The sequence below is a fragment of the Terrapene carolina genome, unplaced genomic scaffold, assembly GCF_002925995.2.
Source record: "Terrapene carolina triunguis isolate 2854851 unplaced genomic scaffold, T_m_triunguis-2.0 Scaffold31, whole genome shotgun sequence".
Lineage (NCBI taxonomy): Eukaryota > Metazoa > Chordata > Testudines > Emydidae > Terrapene > Terrapene triunguis.
In genome coordinates, this window is record NW_020664382.1 from 8,452,860 (window position 1) to 8,473,277 (window position 20,418).

The 20,418-nt window shown below is 45.1% G+C and overlaps 1 protein-coding gene across 1 annotated transcript; it reads left to right on the plus strand.

Moving 5' to 3' along the window:
• Positions 1-910: 910 nt before the first annotated feature.
• Positions 911-7,758, plus strand: LOC112118630 (uncharacterized protein C21orf62). Its single transcript, XM_024217021.2, has 2 exons — positions 911-1,134; positions 6,813-7,758. Exon 2 carries the CDS (start codon positions 6,855-6,857, stop codon positions 7,527-7,529), a length of 675 nt encoding a protein of 224 aa, XP_024072789.2. The 5' UTR covers positions 911-1,134; positions 6,813-6,854; the 3' UTR covers positions 7,530-7,758.
• The last annotated feature ends 12,660 nt before the right edge of the window (positions 7,759-20,418 follow it).

The following is a 20,418-nucleotide window of genomic DNA, read 5'->3' on the forward strand; positions in this document are numbered from 1 at the left end:
TCCAGCACCTCGTGGCTTTTAAAAACTCTTTAAAAATTAATCCAAACTAAGAGAGTCTCCCTGCAAAGCAGTAAGACTTATGTTTCAGGAAGGTATAACCCACCATGAGTTGTGGGAGATCACAAAAAATTTGTTAAAATGTTTCCCCCCTTTTTTTAATTTAAATTTGAAATTTCAATGAAGAATCTTGTCAAAACAAAAACACAACCCTGAAATTGTTGGCCAGCTCTACATAGCCACACTTGTGATGACTAAACAAAATAGTTCAGAGATTTGGTTTGGCTAAGCAGGAAAATGTTTGTCTACCTAGTTGAACTCAAAAGATTCCCATCCATGCATACTCTTCAGACCCCTTGTGTCCTGTATCCCTTTCTCTCTTAGGCTCTTTTTCCTCACTTCACTTCTCCCTTGCCAGTCTTTTAGAACTCTACTACCTTCCCCTTTGCAACCCCCCTCCACTTTTTCTTCCCTACAGACTCCCAGTGCCTTCTGAGCCTCCCTGATGCCTTATGATCATATTCCAGGTTTCCAGCTCCTCCAGACTTTCCCAGGGGGTGTCTCCTGCTTGTTGAGTTGTGACCCTTACCCTTCTAACAGCCCCTCCACAGCACTAATAATGATTCAAAAGATGCATCTAAGGGTAGGAGCAATTAAGTTGCTGTGTTCAGGTGTTATCACTGTTTTCTAATTTCCTTCTTTCTTTCTCTTTCTTTCTTTTGCAGAAAAGCTTGTAAAAAAAAAAATCAACAAATCTTTCTCAAACCTCCCAAAGTGTGCAGACAGCAGAGTAGTTTGAATAGGAGTTATGCAATGCACATTTCTTTGTAGATAATTGGAGGCTCAAATAGCAGTGCAGTGCAGGTGATTTTAATATTTTGTGGACACTCTGTAACCTACAACAGATATTTCACTGCCTGCATATTGCTTGCCAAAAACACACCAAAACTTAGCATGCAGTACTTATTGCTATGATTGTTTCTGAGCTGCAGGGAACAAAAGAGGATAGCAAGTAGTTTTGGAGATAATGCTTTATGCAATACCAAGATATAGAACACAGCTTGTGACTAAACTAACTGTGAAACAGAATTTTCCTGTGTTGGCTGCATGAGAGTAACAAAGGAAAGCAAAGCTCAGGTGAGTGCAAAAAATTAGCAGAGGAATAACTTAATAAGTTAGATCTGATTAGAATTTATCAAAAAAATTGTTTTGCTTTTGTTTTTTGTCATGCCTATAAGCTTTCAGTACTTACTTGGAAAAATCACTAAACTCCTATTGATTTTGGTTGGAGTTTGCAATTCAGGAGAAATGCTGGGTTCCAGGCTCATATAGCACTTTAATTAAAATCTCTTTTATATAAATTCATATTGCTGCTAACCTTATCTATGAATTTTGCTTGCAAAATACTATCTTTAAAACAGATAAATCCAGATCATTCTTGGCAATGTGTGAGAGGAATATTACTGCATTTATGACACAATAGTGATACTGTAAATATTCTGATTTATTTTATCATAGCTTAGCCAAGGAAAAATAAACAAAATGTGAAGGTATGGTAGTAGAATTCTCATTGTAATGCGTGATTGGATTCTTAGATGTTTGGGGCCAACTTCATTGCTTGTGTAACTGCATAATATCAGGGGAGTTACAGCATGGTTGTACTTGACCTTTGAAGTTTAACATTAACTAAATGTTCAGGTGGCATTTCTGGTATGTTGTGAGAGATAATGCTGTGGAATTTGGATTAAATATTTAATTTCAACAAGAAGTTGTCTGTATCCTGAATTCAAAAGAAACATGTTTTCCTAACTTTTAAAATAGTTGCTAGACATGGGAGGTGAGTATGAAATTAAATTACCTTGGAGTGAGCTCCTTAAAGATTGCTCTAGAACACTCATCTGCCTCTTTTCATGGATGTGTAAATTCTGGGGCATTTGCCAGCCACCATAATTTCTGTAAATATACTGGTGTGTGACCAAACATCAAAGAAATAAGTGGACTGAAATGTACCTCTTTTGTAAACTATAAATTTGGAATGTAATTGAGAGGACAATGAAGCCATTCTATCAAGATGCAATGATGTTTCTAATTTTAAACATGCTCTTTGTTGGGTTTTCAGGAGGGACTGAATCCAGAATATCTAGATCCAAAGCATAGACTTCTACTATGTGACCAAAACCCATTAGCAGGGAGCTGTCCTCTGAGGATCAGCCACAGATTACTAATACAAGGGTAGTCTAACAAGCTACTAAATGCATTTTAAAATATTCTGTTAATAGGGTGCTACACAAACTTTTGTATATTAAAAGGCTCCATTGTTTAATTAAATCAGGATTGGATTGGTACCCTATGAATATTCATAATTATTACTATTCATTTCTTGCAGACCCCATTTTTTTAAACAATCAGCTTTTATTTTACTGGGCTGGTTGATGCACTGGACATGTGCTCTAGAGATGAGAGAACATTTAAACATTCTAAGGGCTAAATTCTTCCCTCGGATTCAAAGAAGATTCTGGCTGGCTTCAGTGGGAACCACACCCCTGGACAGAATTTTGTCCTAATTGGTCCTAAGATTTCAAATGAATCAGAAAAAAAATATTCTCACCCATGTATCTTATCTCTTATCTTGAGGCAGGATATTATGTATTAGTAGTAGTAGTATTTACCATTAGTAGTACTGTAATATTTATCATGTGCGGTAGGTATAAGAGACCAGGGAGGCTAAGCCTCCCCCAACAAGATGCAGCGCACCTCTCTCTAAAGGCGCTGCTACTGGCCCACCGCCTTCAGAGTGCTGCCACCAAAAGGACATCTGGGCCATAGCCCCGCCCGTGCTCCACTCCAAGGCCCTGCTCCCGCTTGTCCTCTTCCCCCATGGCCCTGCCCACACTTCTCCTCTTCCCGCCCCAACTCCCTCTTCCCCCCCAAGGTCCCGCCCTTGTTCTGCCTCTTCCCCCTTAGAACTCCAATCCCACTCACACCTCTCCACCCCCTCCAAGGAATGGTGGGCGGGGGAGATCTTGGGGGAGGGGGCGGAGAGGTGCGAGCAGTGGGTAGGAGGAGTTCGGGGGAGGGGTCAAAGCGGCGGCAGCCTCAGGGGAGGAGATGAAGAGGCACAAGAAGCGGGCGGGGGGGCCTCGAGGGCAGAAAGGAGGGAGCGGCAGATAGGGGAGCCTCAGGGGAGGGGGTGGAGAGGGGAGAGGACCAACCAGGAGGAGGCCTGGGGTGGAGTGTGGGTGGGGCCTTGGGGGAGGAGGCCGAGCTGGGGCGGGCCTCAGGGTGGAGCAGGGGGCGGGGCCATAGTCCAGGCACCAGTGGCCTCCCCCACTTCTAGGGAGCTTCCGGTGCTCACACCCAGCCTCCCCAAATGCAGGAGTCACACGCCGCCCATGGTATTTATTATTTATACTCCCTTGGTAGGGACTCTAAAAACATGGGGCTGGATGGCTGAAGATCAGGGTGTCCCTATTAGCTCTTGTGGCTCCTCCATCCAGTGCACCCAAGTGGAGCTTGGGCAGGATGAAGAATCTACTACATTGTCTGTAGCACACATGAAGGTTGTTAAACTGCTTTGCTACTTTGCTTTGATGAAGTAGTATAAAGGGGGAGGGATAGCTCAGTGGTTTGAGCATTGGCCTGCTAAACCCAGGGTTGTGAGTTCAATCCTTGAAGGGGCCATTTAGGGAACTGGGGTAAAAATTTGCCTGGGGATTGGTCCTGCTTTGAGCAGGGGGTTAGACTAGATGACCTCCTGAGGTCCCTTCCAACCCTGATATTCTATGAAAGGAGGCAGAACATATCCATTGAATCTGGCCAGAAAAGTGATAAGAAAATAAAGATTTTTGTTATTATGCCTATTACAAGACAGTAATAAAATTATAGAACTGTCTAGAACAGGGGTCGGCAACCTGTGGCACGTGGCTCGCCAGGGTAAGCACCCTGGCTGGCCGGGCCAGTTTGTTTACCTGCTGCGTCGGCCGATCGCGGCTCCCACTACCCGCGGTTCGCCGTCCCAGGCCAATGGGGGCTGCAGGAAGCGGCGCGGTCTGAAGGATGTGCTGGCTGCGGCTTCTCACCGCCCCCTTTGGCCTGGGACGGCAAACCGCGGCCAGTGGGAACCGCGATTGGCCAAACCTGCCGACACGGCAGGTAAACAAACTGGCCCAGCCCGCCAGGGTCCTTACCCTGGCGAGCCGCGTGCCAGAGGTTGCCGACCCCTGGTCTAGAAGCTAGGAGGAGAAAGAGAATGGGTGAAGTCAATGACGACTGCATAGAGGGTCATAAATAAGAAGTGGAATCAGCTGTCTTTGGACACAGAAGAGAGGGGAGAAGATGGAGCTGTGAATTGTCGGTTTACAACAATGCTTTTGGAAGGCCAGTGAACCATATAAAATGGGATTCTAAATCAAACTGACTAGCTCACCTTAGTTTTCTGTCTTGAGTCTTCAGTGTTGAATTCACTATGTGGTTTTACCAGTAATAACTGTGAAAGCTGCAGATCAATGCTGCGAACATATGATTAGTGTTTAGTGATTATCAAACATCATTGTATAAACTTATCATACTCTACATGTCTAAAGTTGAAGGGAGTGTAGGAAATAAGTTATAGTGTGCTCTGAAGTAATGAAAAAAGATAATTATTTTGAAATAAAATGTAAACCTTGATAAGTAGTAAGACAGGAGTCATATCCATCTCAAAAGGTGCAGAAAATCAGTTTTTCAGATTTTCAAGATTAAAGGAGTCACTGAAACTCTGTCTGTTGAAATGGAAGAGCAGACCATTAACTTAATGATCCTGAAAGTGAGACATTTTCCATGCCGTTGTCATCATAAAAATATAGATGTGATGATCATTTAAGTCCCGGTGTCAGGCTCTTTAGCAACTCTTCAGCATCAGGTTCATTCACAAACAATCTCCATTCATCTTCTGCTTAAAATTTATGTTCAGGAAAGGAGTTGTTGCATACTTGGTTGCATCATAATGGTGAAAAATTATAGAAAGTAAAGTTAGTTGAATTCAGATTTATTTCAAATTTTAAAAGACCCACGCCCTTGTTTAAGCAGCCCAGTATCAACCAAGTGTGTTTTTAGCATATTTGGACTGTTTAAATCTAAATTGTGCAACAGGTTAGATTCTGAAAAAGCAAATAAGCTGGTAAAAGTATCTAAGAACAAATACAAAAGACTGGTGGGCCTAGCCAGTTAGTAGTCGATTATTGTGTTCTTGTGTTTTACTTACAAAATTACAAGCTCTTCATTTTGGACAATGAATGCCTTTTTATGTCTGAGGAATAATTATGCATATGAAGTGAATGTATATGTTTTGTGTTTTACTTCATAAAATCTTCATGGCTTGTTCTAGTTTTACTCAGAAGAAAAAGTGGGTTTTTTTTCAGGATGAGGGCAAATCACAACAGCCTGATTGTAAGATGCTGTCTGTATCTGATGTCTACACAGTACAGACACTCCATTCCCCTCCCAGCATGAGTATAAATAGCAGTGTAGACAGTGAGGCACTGCTTAGGTGAGTAGAGTAAAGACACACCAGAACCTTAGGGATGTACTCACCACGGCTCTCTAACTTGCCCAATCAGTGCCTCCCTGATCTACACTGCTATTCTTAGCAGTGTATTATTCCCCTGCCTTCCCCTGCTGGAGTCTTGCCCCACTGCCCGAGTCTTTCACTACAGTGAGGAACAGCTCCAGCAGCAGGAGCTGCTGCGGCATTTCCCTGCTGCCTCCCCCCCAACAGAGCCTTTTCCTGCTGCTGGAGGGTCGGGACACTACACTGCTATTTTTAGCAGTGTAGATGGGAGAGACACTATGGGGGGGGGGGTAGAGAGCTGTGTAGGGTATGTACCCTAAGGTTCTGTCATGTCTTTACTCATTTAAGCAGGGCCTCACTGCTGTTTATACCCATGCTGGGGGGCATGCAGTGTCTATAGTCTACATGCCACCATACGTGTAGGCTATGGCCTGAGAGAAGAATGTTCATTATGGTTTGGTACTCAACCATAGCTCTGAGAGCTATAAAACAGTAAAGATTAAATGACTGAGATACAATTTGTTCTTTATAAACCTCCATGCCTTTATTATTTCTATTACAGGCATGCCTAGAGGCTCCAATGACTGTAGGGACGTTATTGTGCTAGGCACTGCACAAACACCTAGTAATAGACAGTCCCTGCTCCCAAAGAGTTCACATTCTAAAGGCTAGATTGTCACAGCCCTTACTCAGCCATGCAGGGGAGTAAGAGGCAGTAAGACCCCATCTTTTACTTCCCTGCTCAGATTGCCCTCCACTGCAGCTAGTGGTGCAGGGGTTATTAGTACTCACTCAATATTCCTCGCAGCAAGCAAGTGTACTGGGAGGAGACAGATAGGAGCAAGGAGTAGGAGGAGCCCTATCTTTGCCCTCACCCTTGTCAGCCAGAGTAGCTGGCAAAGTGCACAGGGGGAAATAAGCTGTTCTATAAAAGTGAGTAAAACAATTTATTCCTCCCCCAATGGAAGGGAACGGCTGGCAAGAAATCCAATTGAGTCACAGTTTGTTCTCTGACCTGCACTGGGATCAGTGCAGCTATGTGTCTCCCCTAACCTGATGAAGTGCTCTGTGTGGCTTGAAAGCTTGTCTCTCTGACCAACAGAAATTGGTCCAATAAAAGATATTACCTCACGCATCTTGTCCCCTAACTTAGGGTAGATTGTAAAGTGACAACGTAGCCCTGAATAGACAAGTCAGACAGTGAGTGGGAGAAAGTATTAACAATTAAGTGAACCCTAGTATAATAAAGCTACTCTTATTCTCATAGGTAATGGCAAATGATAAGAATCACTGAGTAACAGACGACAAGATGCCTGGAAACGTGATGTCAGTATCCTGCCATAAGCACCATTTCCTTTTGGTTGGCTTTCTTGGTTTCTGTCTTAACAGTTTTGTGAGAGGTCAGAAGAACAACACTCTGATTTGCACCAAGGAAAATACAATTCGCAACTGCAGCTGTTCTGCTGATATCCATGACTGTGACTACAACTTGGCAAACCTCATGTGCAGTTGCAAAACCATCTTGCCTTATACAATAGACAGAGCCAGCTACCACAGTGACCTAACAATTTGGTTCACAGATACGAACGTGCTTGGAATGCTGTTGAACTTTACAGTGGTGCACTACCTGAAGCTTTCACTCTGTGGCTCCACTCCTCTACCAAGAGAATACCTGGCCATTTTGGGATTGCGAAAGCTGCAAATAAACAGTGTGGTTATGGGCCAGTTTCTAGAGCAAAATTTAACAATCTACAATAGTGGCGACAATGAGATGAGAGACAAACTGAAGGTGCTACACAAAGACAGGCAAATGTTTTTGTATATTTCTGTCTTGGATACATCTCTTTTCAACAGGTATTCTTTACTGAAGTCCTACAGTGTGGAAAATGTCTCCAGCATTACAGACCACTTTCCAAGTCTGCCATATTCTGATATATTTTCAACTACTACTAACAAAAGCTACGTTGTAACATTCATTTACTGAGACATGTTCAACAACTTCAGCAGTACAGTAAGGGGGCACGTTAACCTGTCAATAGAACAAGATATGGAACTTTTGCAAGTCTGTTTTGTTTGACCCAGAAAGGAAAGTAAGTGTGGGTCAGTTCTTACTGCACTCAAAATGACACTACTTACAAAGTGTGGGGTTCAAAATAGTTTGAACACAGAGAATTAATTCTGTAACCGTTTCTTAGAGAACAGAGAAAATGTATAACGATCAATTTTAAAAGTGATATAACTAAGTTTTCATAATGACTTAATTATTGTATGGTCAACATTGAAATATGTTGATTAATTTTGTTATGAAATGTGCATTACTTGGGCATATGAAAACATGACAATGTACTTTTGGGTATGGAACTACTTAATAATAATAACCCATCTGTAGTGTGTTTTTACACATTCTGCTAGATGTACTAAATATGTGGAAAATGTATAAGTAGTATGAATAGTAGTGAGTATATCTAGTTCAGGGGTCGGCAACGTTCGGCACACGGCTCGCCAGGGTAAGCACCCTGGCGGGCCGGGCCAGTTTATTTACCTGCTGACACGGCAGGTTCGGCCGATTGCGGCCCCCACTGGCCGCGGTTCGCCATCCCGGGCCAATGGGGGCGGCGGGAAGCGGCGCGGGTGAGCGATGTGCTGGCCAGGTAAATAAACTGGCCCGGCCCGCCAGGGTGCTTACCCTGGCGAGCCGCGTACCGAACGTTGCCAACTCCTGATCTAGTTATATGTACTGAATCTCTTATCTTTTTACATAAAAGTACATGGACCTTTTTCAGTTGTAGTTTGAAAGCTCACACCATTATTTGCCTTGGAAAATGGTTAGGATAAAGTATGATGAGCAATTATGTCTCCTTATGAAGGTTGTTTGATTACTCCAGTGTTAGCTTAATTTGGTTCTACATTAACACAAAACTTGGAGATTTGTTGGCTGCACTGATGCAGAAATCTGACAGAACCTTTGGCTCTGGCTCCAGCAGACCCTTTTATATAGGTTACCAAAGATGAATTGCCAGTTTTCACAGTAAGGTTAGGTTAATTATATCACATATATAAAGTATAATAAGTATCTAGAACAGCAGATCTTTACAGTCTTGTACTGCCACTAAGGGATATCTAACAAATCTTTCCCCCTTAGCTTTTGATAACACCTGGGGGAGTGATGGTGTTAAGGAACTGGGGAATCTATTAATTTGTTTTCCCATTTAAAAGAAATCCTTTCTCATAACTATAACCGAGAAAGATGGCAGGGCCCTTGGACAAAGAACAGTGTTCAGCTTGTGTAATTTGAAAAGGGAACGGGGTGATGGTGTTGTAAGTAGTCAGAAGATAAGGAAATCTTTCCCTGAGAGAGATTTCAAAAATACTCAAAACTTGGCGCAGTCTGGTACATTCCAAAGGTGGTGGTGGTGGGGGAAATGCTCTCTAGAAGTATTTGTTAACTTCTAATACCAGTAGCTGATATCTCTGGCAGGCATGATTTAGCAGTTTCCAAAGAGAGGGTAAACTCACTCTGACTTCTAATTTCTATCTTTCTGATCTATATGTTGTCAGACCATACTCACTGTGACGTTGCACTCTATATGATTTTATGAAAATATGCTAATATAACTGGAATATGCTTCATGCAAAAGGTCTCTTGTAAGGTATCTTACAAAGCTTATAATCTACTGAGTGTGATCATCCTATTTGTATAAATGTACCACTCTTGTATCTGAAACTAGAAATATGAAATATAACTCTGAGGGCCTAATGTAATTATGCAAAGTGTGGGCCATTAATGATGGTTTGGAATCTTGATGACTCCCATTAACCAGGACAATTGTCTGCAGATGGCTTTGTTTTACTTGTAAGTCTCCCTGTATACAGTACGTGTGTGCTGGCAAGTGGGTAATGAAGTCTTACAGTGACATGTGATCATGTCACCTGAACTGGAATCCATCTTTAACCTGGTGCTTTTCCATAGAAAAGGTGGGGGTGGGAACCCAGAGAGGGACAAAGGATTCCCACCTTATGCAAAAGAGATATAAGTGGGTGGGAGAGAACAAGAGGCAGCCATCATGAGGAATCCCCTAGCTACCACCTGAGCTGGAACAAGGGCCGGACCGGGGAAAGGATTGTGCCCAGACTAAGAAGGCATCCAGTCTGTGAAAGAAACTTATTGAAACATCTCTCAGGGTGAGATTTTATCTGTACTCAATTGTATTACTGTATTAGGCTTAGATTTGTGTGTTTTATTTTATTTCACTTGGTAATTCACTTTGTTCTGTCTGTTACTACTTGGAACCACTTAAATCCTACTTTCTGTATTTAATAAAATCACTTTTTACTTATTAACCCAGAGTATGTATTAATACTGGGGGCAAACAGCTGTGCATCTCTCTCTATCAGTGTTTTAGAGGGCGAACAATTTATGAGTTTACCTTGTATAAGCTTTATACAGGGTAAAACGGATTTATTTGGGTTTAGATCCCATTGGGAGTTGGGCATCTGAGTGTTAAAGACAAGAACGCTTCTGTAAGCTGCTTTCAGTTAAGTCTGCAGCTTTGGGGCAAGTAATTCAGACCCTGGGTCTATGTTGGAGCAGATGGGCGTGTCTGGCTCAGCAAGACAGGGTGCTGGGGTCCCGAGCTGGCAGGGAAAGCAGGGGCAGAAGTAGTCTTGGCACATCACTTGGCAGTTCCCAAGGGGGTTTCTGTGATCCAACCCCTCACACTCACCATCATGGTATCTTTAACAAGGAGCTTCTATTTTAAATTATGAAAATATTTTAAATTGAGTTAGGCCCTCCAAATGCAATATTTATTTATATCCATGAATAGTTGTAAATACCCTGATGCCATAAGTAACTACCAACATTGTACCTACTTTTTTCTCTTTACTCTTTTATTTGCTTTAAGGCTTTGTTTCTGATGGTTAGGGTGACCAGATAGCAACTGTGAAAAAACAGGACAGGGGTGGGGGGTAATAGGCACCTGTAGAGGGGTGGACTCACCCCTGCAGCGCCTCCTGCTGGTCTCTTCTGGGAACTAGCTCTTTCAGCATCCTGGAGCACACCCTGCAGGCTGGTGATCCGCCTGTCCTCTGGCCCCCCCGTGTCCCTCCCAGACCCCGGTGCCCTTGTATCTGGGGTGCTGCCCCCTGGCAGTACACCCCTCAGTACTAGGGTCTCCCCTCCCCAGGGAACCCCCACCCACTATCCCTACCTCACCTCAGAATAAGGCCACTGCCAGTCACCAACTAGCCCCTGCTCCCTGGGGCAGACTGCAGTATAGGCCACTCATCACAGGCAAGGTTGGGTTTGGACCTGCTGCCTTGGCCTACTCATGGGCTGCCCTCTGCAACCCCCAGTACCCCTTGGCCTCCTACTAGGCCACAGCCTGGGGCTATCCAGGCTGGAGCTCCCCAGCTCCTCAGCCTGTCCCCAGCCCTGCTCCACTCAGGTACTCTGTCTCTAGCTCACTACAACCAGACCCTTCTCTCTCTGAGTGCAGAGAGAGACTGCTGAGCTCCTGGCTCCCAGCCTCTTTATAGGGCCAGCTGGGCCTGATTAGGGTGTGGCCCAGGTGCAGCTACTTCCCCAATCAGCCCAGTAGCTTTTCCATTTGCTCCAGCCCTCTGCCAGGGCTGTTTTAAACCTCTCAGGGCAGGAGTGGGTAACCACCTCACTACAGCGCCTATATTTCCTGGTGGGCCAGCCTCTATTCCACCCTGGTCCCGAGGCCCGCCGGGGATGTCAGTTGGCGGCTCCTTCATGGAGCCGTGAGCACGGGCGTGTACTTGGCGCGGTTTACCCCTGTCCCTGACACCTGTCCTTTCTGCGGCGTGAGGGAGACCCTGGCTCACGTTTACTTAGAGTGTGCCAGGTTGCAGCCCCTACACCGGCTCCTCACCGACATTTTGTTGCGTTTTTGGTTACACTTTTCCCCTCACCTTTTCATTTATGCACTCCATATCCGTGGCCCCACAAAGTCGCGGGACCTCCTGGTCAACTTCCTCTTGGCCCTGGCTAAACTGGCCATCTATAAAACCAGGGAGAGGAGGTTGGCCGATGGAGGTTCCTGTGACTGTGGGGCCTGTTTCCGATCCTCTGTCCGTTCACGTATCCGGGCAGAGTTCCTCTGGGCGGCGTCCACTGGCTCCCTTGACACCTTTGAGGAGCAGTGGGCACTGTCCGGGGTTCTCTGCTCGGTGTCCCCGTCAGGTTCCCTTCTTTTGACCCTTTAATCGCACTCCTGTTCCTGTTTTTACATTAGTTGTCCCCCGTAATCATTTGGGTTTTAGGTCCTGTGGGTCCTCCCCTTAGGCTGGGGGGAGGATCCTTTAGCAGTGGGCGAGCTTCGCCCGCCCACTTCCCGGAACCCAATAGGTACAGCGCCTATATTTCCTGGTGGGCCAGCCTCTATTCCACCCTGGTCCCGAGGCCCGCCGGGGATGTCAGTTGGCGGCTCCTTCATGGAGCCGTGAGCACGGGCGTGTACTTGGCGCGGTTTACCCCTGTCCCTGACACCTGTCCTTTCTGCGGCGTGAGGGAGACCCTGGCTCACGTTTACTTAGAGTGTGCCAGGTTGCAGCCCCTACACCGGCTCCTCACCGACATTCTGTTGCGTTTTTGGTTACACTTTTCCCCTCACCTTCTCATTTATGCACTCCCTATCCGTGGCCCCACAAAGTCGCGGGACCTCCTGGTCAACTTCCTCTTGGCCCTGGCTAAACAGGCCATCTATAAAACCAGGGAGAGGAGGTTGGCCGATGGAGGTTCCTGTGACTGTGGGGCCTGTTTCCGATCCTCTGTCCGTTCACGTATCCGGGCAGAGTTCCTCTGGGCGGCGTCCACTGGCTCCCTTGACACCTTTGAGGAGCAGTGGGCGCTGTCCGGGGTTCTCTGCTCGGTGTCCCCGTCAGGTTCCCTCCTTTTGACCCTTTAATTGCACTCCTGTCCCTGTTTTTGCATTAGTTGTCCCCCGTAATCATTTGGGTTTTAGGTCCTGTGGGTCCTCCCCTTAGGCTGGGGGGGGGGATCCTTTAGCAGTGGGCGGGCTTTGCCCGCCCACTTCCCGGAACCCTATAGGTACAGCGCCTATATAAGAAAAAGTCCCAAAAAACAGGACCGTCCCTATAAAAACGGGACATCTGATTCAGCATTATTTTATTTTTATGTCTGAAAAGTTTCTCTTTTTTGAAAACAGATTCCATCAAAGCACAAACCACTTGATCTGAAGCTCCTTTCACCCTTCTCCCAACCACTAGACCACGAGTAGTTACTGAATTTTTAACTCAGTCATTATGCAGGCAAACTTCCATTGCAAACAGCGAGTAAGGATAGAGTATAAAACTTGAGTGAAAACTGAGTAAGAACCTCAGAGTTTGGCCCACAGATAAGAAACAGCTCTTCTTATGCATTCTTCAGTTTTATTTCCATATAGGACCTTTCATTTATTTATTTTTAGGGACTAATGAAAAAGATGCCAATCCAAAAATTAGGCATTCTAACATTTACTTGTCCTTATAACATCCAACGACAATATGCCATAGTGCTGAGTGTCCATAGCCACACTATTCAGCTTTATTCCAAGTATCTATAAGTTCTACAGGGCTATTACTAGGGCTGTCAATTAATCGCAGTTAACTCAAGCAATTAACTCAAAATAAATTAACTTGATTAAAAAAAAACGAATCACCATTTTAATCACATTGTTAAACAATAATAGAATACCAATTTAAATGTATTATGAATATTTTTCTACATTTTAAAATATATTGATTTCAATTACAACACAGAATACAAAGTATACAGTGCTCACTTTATATTATTTTTATTACCAATATTTCCACTGTAAAAAGGATAAAAGTAGTATTTTTCAATTCACCTCATACAAGTACTGTAATTCAATCTCTTTATCGTGAAAGTGCAACTTATAAATGTATAATTATTTTTTTTACATAACTGCACTCAAAAACAAAACAATGTAAAACTTTAGAGCCTACAAGTCCACTCAGTCCTACTTCTTGTGCAACCAATCACTAAGACAAACAAGTTTGTTTACATTTACAGAAGATAATGCTACTTATTTACAATGTCACCTGAAAGTGAGAACAGGCATTCGCATGGCACTGCTGTAGCCAGCATAGCAAGGTATTTATGTGCCAGATATGCTAAACATTCATATGCCTCTTTATGCCCGCTTCATGCCCCTTCATGCTTCAACTTGTAGATCTTTTTTTAACAGTGCAAATATTTGTGATAAAACATAATATAAAATGAGCACTCTACGCTTTGCATTCTGTGTTATAATTGAAATCAATATATTTGAAAATTAAGAAAAACATCCAAAATGATTTATAGTAAATGTAAATCAGCATTCTATTCATAGGCGTGCATACGGGGTGTGCCGGGTATGTTTTTGTTTTTGCCCAAGAAATCCTTAGTCCCAGGGCAGCTGCCACATGCAGGAAGCTCTCTAATGTGTCTGTAAGGTCATTTGCGCCCTGGCTGAAGAGGATGATATCACCCGCATAATCCTGTTTGGTAAAAGTAGTTGATCCAAGTTATACCGGTATTTGTGAAGACATGTTCAAGGAGCCAATGCATTGGATGGCAGAACAGGGCTGGGGGCAGGACATATCCAGTGGTACAAGTACAGTGATATGGTCCAGTATGCCATACCAGTAAGATATTTATAGTTGGTATGGTGTACTGGAAAGACGCAGGAGGAGCCCACCCCCAGCCCTTCCATGCAGCTGCATCTCCTGAGTCCTCCTGCCTGGGGTCTACAGGGCTGAGGGTGGGGGGGGGGTGCTGGGGGCGGTACAGCAGCCACGCTGGAGGAGCTGCTGGCGTGGGGCAGCCCGGCGGCCCCATGTTCTTCTGCTCCTTTCGCCACTGCAGTTCCGGAGAGCCCTGATCTCCCAGGAACTGCTGTAGCGAAAGGAACAGAACGTGGGGCCGCTAGGTGGCCCCACACCGGCAGCTCTTCCGGTGCGGCTGTACCGCCCCCAGCCCTTCCACACAGCTGCATCTCCTGAGTCCTTCTGCCTGGGGTCTGTACAGCAGAAGTCTCTGGCACAGCGGTAGGAGGACAGAAACCCCCACCCCCCGACAGGTAACATGGGATAGATGTGGATCATGGGGAGGGGACAGAGAGAGTACGGAGGCCCTGGGCTGGGGGTGGGGCAGAGTCATGTGGGGAGGTCACATGCCCCCCCCTTTGTCTCCCTCCCATGAGTGCAGCGTACTGGCAAGAAATGATTTATATTTGCACCACTGGACATATCCCTGATTCATCCTAGATCTAATGTAAAACTGTCAGATCTATGCGGCCCTCATTGTATCCATGCCCATGAGTCATTACGTAGATCTTGAATTAATCTCAGGAAGATGTCGGGAACACCATTGCCTCACAGGGCCTTCCACAGGTCAGATCTATTGACAGAACTGAAGGCTGCCTTTAGGTCTATGTATGCTGCTGCCAAAGGACAATTGAATTCGTAACTGATCTCAGATAAAAGATGAAGAGGAAGTATAGCGTCCATTGTAGATCACCCAGCAGTGAAGCCTGATTGCTCTGAGTGATGATGTTTTACAAGGAAAGGCTGGAGCTGAGCAAGTAGGACACGTGTAAAAACTTTTCCAGGAACATTAAGCAGAGTTATTGACTTGTAGCTGCTGCACTCAGTGTGTGGGACTTTCTCCTTATAAAGTGGGTTGATGATCCCTTCCTTTCACTCTACTGGTACCTTGACAGTAGTCCAAGCCTGGACAAAAAGCTGGTATAATGCTACACTTATGGGTTCTATGGGACACCTGGTAAGTTTAGGTGTTATGCCGGCAGTTCTGGTGGATGCCTGTTTCACAGTTTCTATAATATCCAGCAGCATTCAAAAAACAAAGATTCAAGAGGAACAAAGGAAGCCCCCAATCCTGCAAACACTTACAACCATGCTTAACTTTACTACCATGAAATCCCATTGATTTCAATCAGACCACTCATGGTAGTAAAGTTAAGAATGTGCGTGTTTAAAGGATTGGAACCTAACTCAACTCAGCCAGACAGTGAATCAGCTACAAACAGCCTCCTTTCCACCTGCCATCTCTGGGAATATACCCTTAACCTACTACAAAAAATTATTTTAAATAAATAAAGGGCTTTTTAGTTGATTTTGCCAACTCTCATGATTTTATCATGAGTCTTGAAATAATTGGTGTTTTTCTTAAAACTGCAGATCCTAGAGTCACATGTCTACATGAGAATTCCAGCTTTCATAAACAAAAACAATTTTCTAGCCATCCTGATTACTGAGAAAAGCGTGGAAATATGTCCCCAGTGTATCCTAAAGGCTCACAAACCAGAAGACAAATAAAAAGAACCTAAAACGTATTATTAATTTTCATCTCATTACGTTTTCACCCAATTTCATGATGTTGAGGTCTTACTCATGATATGGAGCCTTTGGGGTTGCTTCATAAATGCTAAGGACTCAGTTCTGAACTGTGGTTGAGTTGAGAGAGACATAGCTCTTCATGAGCAAGCGAGAGAGACTAATGCAGATTGGTTTTCTAGGAACTCCAGACACCACCTCTCTAAGCAATCTTATTAAGGTTGAAAGCAAATTGGTTTTGGCTGATTAATAATCCTGAGGCAGGACACTCCTGTATTAAAAATTCTCAGAACTGGTTTATACAAATTAACTAATTTGTGGATGTTAGTACACCATATATAAAAACTGATATAATCAAGAAAGTCTAATAGATTATCAGTGACTATACTGTGAGGGTGTGCTGCCCTCTAGTAAAAAGATGTTGAATAACAAAGTAATTAAGTATTACCATTACAACATCTTTTAAAATGGAAGCATGCAGTACTAATAAATATGAGCTCTGGCTTTGGTGGGAAGGCTAGTATGGAAATAGGAAAGCACATAAGTCTTCCAGATACTTAAAAGAAAACTGCACTTAGTTTTGCTCAGAGTAATGTTCTGAATAAAGGTCACATAATATAATCTTCAACCCTATGCCCAGCTGAGCACAAGAGAACTCTGATCAGGAAGTAGGGAGGAATCCTTCCTCCAGCCCATGAGAGGGAAAGGAGCTGAAAAGTGGCTACTACTCCAGCTTAATAGCTGGGGTAGCCTCTGCAGTCCTCATGCCCCTCTTCTGGAGACACCAAAGACTTCAAAGTCTGTGCAGTGGTCAATCAACCTGCTCTTACCCTACCCTGTTTCTGATGTGCCCTAAAAAGGCTGCTGCCTTAAGAGATGCCATATAGCTGGCCTCCAATGTTGCACATATACCATAACTCCTCACTTAACGTTGTAGTTATGTTCATGAAAAATGCGACTTTAAGAAAAACAATGTTAAGCGAATCCAATTTCCCCATAAGAATTAATGTAAATGGGGGGATTAGGTTCCACGGAATTTTTTTTCGCCAGACAAAAGACTATATTATGTATATATACGTTTTAAACAATTTAATACTGTACACAGCAATGATGATTGTGAAGCTTGGTTGAGGTGGTGGAGTCAGAGGGTGGGATATTTCCCAGGGAATGCCTTACTGCTAAATGATGAACTAGCACTCGGCTGAGCCCTCAAGGGTTAACACATTGTTATTAATGTAGCCTCACACTCTACAAGGCAGCACGAATGGAGGGAGGGGAGACAGCATGGCAGAGAGAGATAGAGACACACACCCTGTGTGTGTGTGAGAGAGACACATGCATTGCCCCTTTAAGTACACTGACCACACTCTAAGTACATTACCTTTTTAATTAGATCAGCAAGTTGAGACAGCAGCTACTGCCAGCAAGTTCCCTCCATCCTGAGCCCTGTCGTGTCCCCCCCTACTCTGTGGAGATGGCCCAATGGGGTAAAGGAGTGGTGGGGAGTGGGACACCCTGACATTAGCACCCTTCTCCCCCTCACACAGCAAGCAGGAGGCTCCCAGGAGCAGCTCCAAGGCAGAGGGCAGGAGCAGCACATGGCAGTGGGGGGAGGGACAGCTGAACTGCCCGGCAATTGATAGCCTGCTGGATGGCTGCCGCACAGGGAACTTAGGGGAGCTGATGGGGGGCTGCTGGTCCATCCTGGTTCCAAGCCCCCACCAGCTAGCTCCAACGGGCTGCTCTTTCTGGAAGCAGTGGGCAAAGCAGGCGGCTGCCAAACAGCGTTATAAGGGAGCATTGTGCAACTTTAAATGAGCATGGTCCCTAACTGATCAGCAACGTAACAACAAAACAATGTTAACTGGGACGACTTTAAGTGAGGAGTTACTGTAGACATCATGTGAGCTGCAAACTCTATTAATACCACTGTTCAGGACCCTTCTCATCTGCAGGTGAAAGGGAGGATTTGGGCCATACATAAGCACCGCTATTTCTGGCTCTGTCTTAAAGCAAATAATATATCTTTGTGAAACAAGTATCGGGGTCCAGGTAAGATGCCTAAGAAATTGTAAACGACTTTCCATGCTTTAATACTGGTTGAACAATTTGATGAAGACCTGTAGTGTTTAACAGTGTATTTTCATGAAAAGGGTAATGTTTACATATGATTCTCTATCTGGCTCAGTTTGCAGCATGTAAGGAAAGTGGCTGCCATAAAATCTTTCAAATTAATGTGTGTTTCTCATTAGTGGGAACATCAACGAATTAAATATATCAAAAAATGGACACTAGTTGAAGGGCTATGGAATGGTTTTTCTGTCACTCAGTAGTTCAGACATAACCTATAAAAAACACTATAAATTTAGAACAGCACAGAAATTAGTTATATAGCACCTTTCCTATTCAACAGGGTTTACAAAGTGATGAGTTAGATGCTGGCAATACAGTGACCGTGTAAGCACGGGGATTCTGGAGGAACCTGCTCTTCTGAGTGACCTTCTCTGCTTCTGCTTCCCATTTCAGCCCCTTTAGCTCTCCATGCTGTCCGTCATCTTTCAATCTCTTCCACTGATTCTGTTCCCTACTTCTGCCACTCCCTGTACCCATTCTCTCCCCACCACCTCAATTTCCCAAAGTGTCTGCCCCTTTTTTCTAGTATTCTCACCTCCCTTGCCAGCAGAACACACCAGGGCAGCCAGCCAGAGGTACCTCTGCCTCCTCCTCCCAGCTACCCTAGGCTTACTTGGATCCAAAAGAGGGAGTTGTGAGAGCAAAGGGAGATGGAGGTAGTCCGCCTGCAAGTTCTTTACTATAGAAGCCAACTGTGGTTGGAAAGTGGATCTGTTGGGAAGTTCCTGAAATCTTGCTAGATGCCTGATATACTAGGAGGGTTGCAGGGATGCCTTGGGAGCTGTTAAACAGTGTCATGTGAGTTGCTAACTCTTCCAATTTTAGATGCTTTGTTTCAAATTGTATTGTTTTCTGATTTCTACCAGCAAACTCATGAATTTTGCTTAGTTAAAATGGCTGCCATCTCTTATTACATCCAGTGGGAGGGACTGACCAGGCTGCCCTCAGTTCTGATTAAACCATTTCCTGACTACTACCCCTAATAAAGATGGCCCCCAACTTCCATTTTTTTCTAATAAGACTGAAGCCTGGCTGTCCTCAGGGAGGATGGCTACTCTTAGTGCTTATACTTGATGAACGGTGAGTAAACATGGGAAGGGAGGCTGCAGGGAGATTGAGGAGGGAGCCCTAGGGAATAGGAGAAAGGAGTCTTGGAGGGTTACAGGGTTGAGGCAGAAAAGGAAACTGAGGCAGATGCAGGGAAATGAGCACAAGAAGGGATACAGTAGGGATACATCTTGTGCAATTATAGTTGACCCCTGGGATGTTTTACGGCCTACTGAATTTGAACTCTGATGGGACTTGTGTATGATAAATATATGACCGTGTCCTGATAACTTTATTTGTGGGAGACTTTTATTTTGAAATTTAAACTATAATGGGGGAATTAACCTCCCTCACTGGCGGGAGAGGCTAAGACCCAGAAACTGGAAACAGAACAAAACACACTCCTGGGGAAATTCTGCGCCACTGCATATGCGCAGAATTTAGGTCCCCTGCAGATTTCTTTGCTTCCCTGCAGAAAAATGACTTTCTGACGGGGAAGCAAAGGGAAGTCACAAGAGCGGTCATGCAACCCTCCCCAGCAATATGTTTCGGGGCCCAGCAGAGAGATAAATCACTGTGGGGCAGGAGGTGGGAATGGGGAAGACCTGGCTAGTGGCTCCTACCCTGCGCCAGCTCAGCTGCTGGTCCCGGCTGGGTTGGGGAGGACAGGACTTCTTCTCTTGCATGGCATCTAGGGCCGGGTCAGACCCACCCCTAGATTTCTCCCCCGGCTGAAGGAAGCTCTGCAAACTCCCACCCCACCATCCCCTGCTTGCTGCACTCATCGCTCCTCAGCTGCAGGGGAAGGGATCCCTGTACAGGAAGCTGCTCCCCCATCTGCCCAACCTCCATGCATCCAGACCCCCCCCCATATCCAGACCCTCCCACCGAGCCTCACTCCCTGTACTCAGAACTCCTCCCCCCATGAGCCCCACTCCCCCGCTGCACCCTGATGAGTCACCTGCACCAGGATCTCCACCCCACCGAGCCTAACCAGTTGCATCTTTATCCCCCCACACCTATAAGCCCCTGCTGAGCTCTATCCCCCGCTACACCCAGACTCTCCTTGCTGAGCCCTAACCAGTTTCATATGGACCCCTGCAGAGTCCCATTACTGTTGCACCCAGAACCCCCCAACAAGTGCCTGTGCAGCCAGATCCCCCACTGAGTCGCCTGCACCCAAATTGCCCCACACAGAACTCTCTCAACCCACACCTGGATCCCCCTCCCCCTGCACTAAGGCCCTTCACACTTGGATCCTGGTGTTGACGTCACCAGGCATCACCATCACGCCAGGTGACTCAGGAGGG

Coding starts and splice junctions, on each gene's coding strand:
- LOC112118630 (XM_024217021.2), top strand. CDS start 6,855: ATGCCTGGAAACGTGATGTCAGTATCCTGCCATAAGCACCATTTCCTT.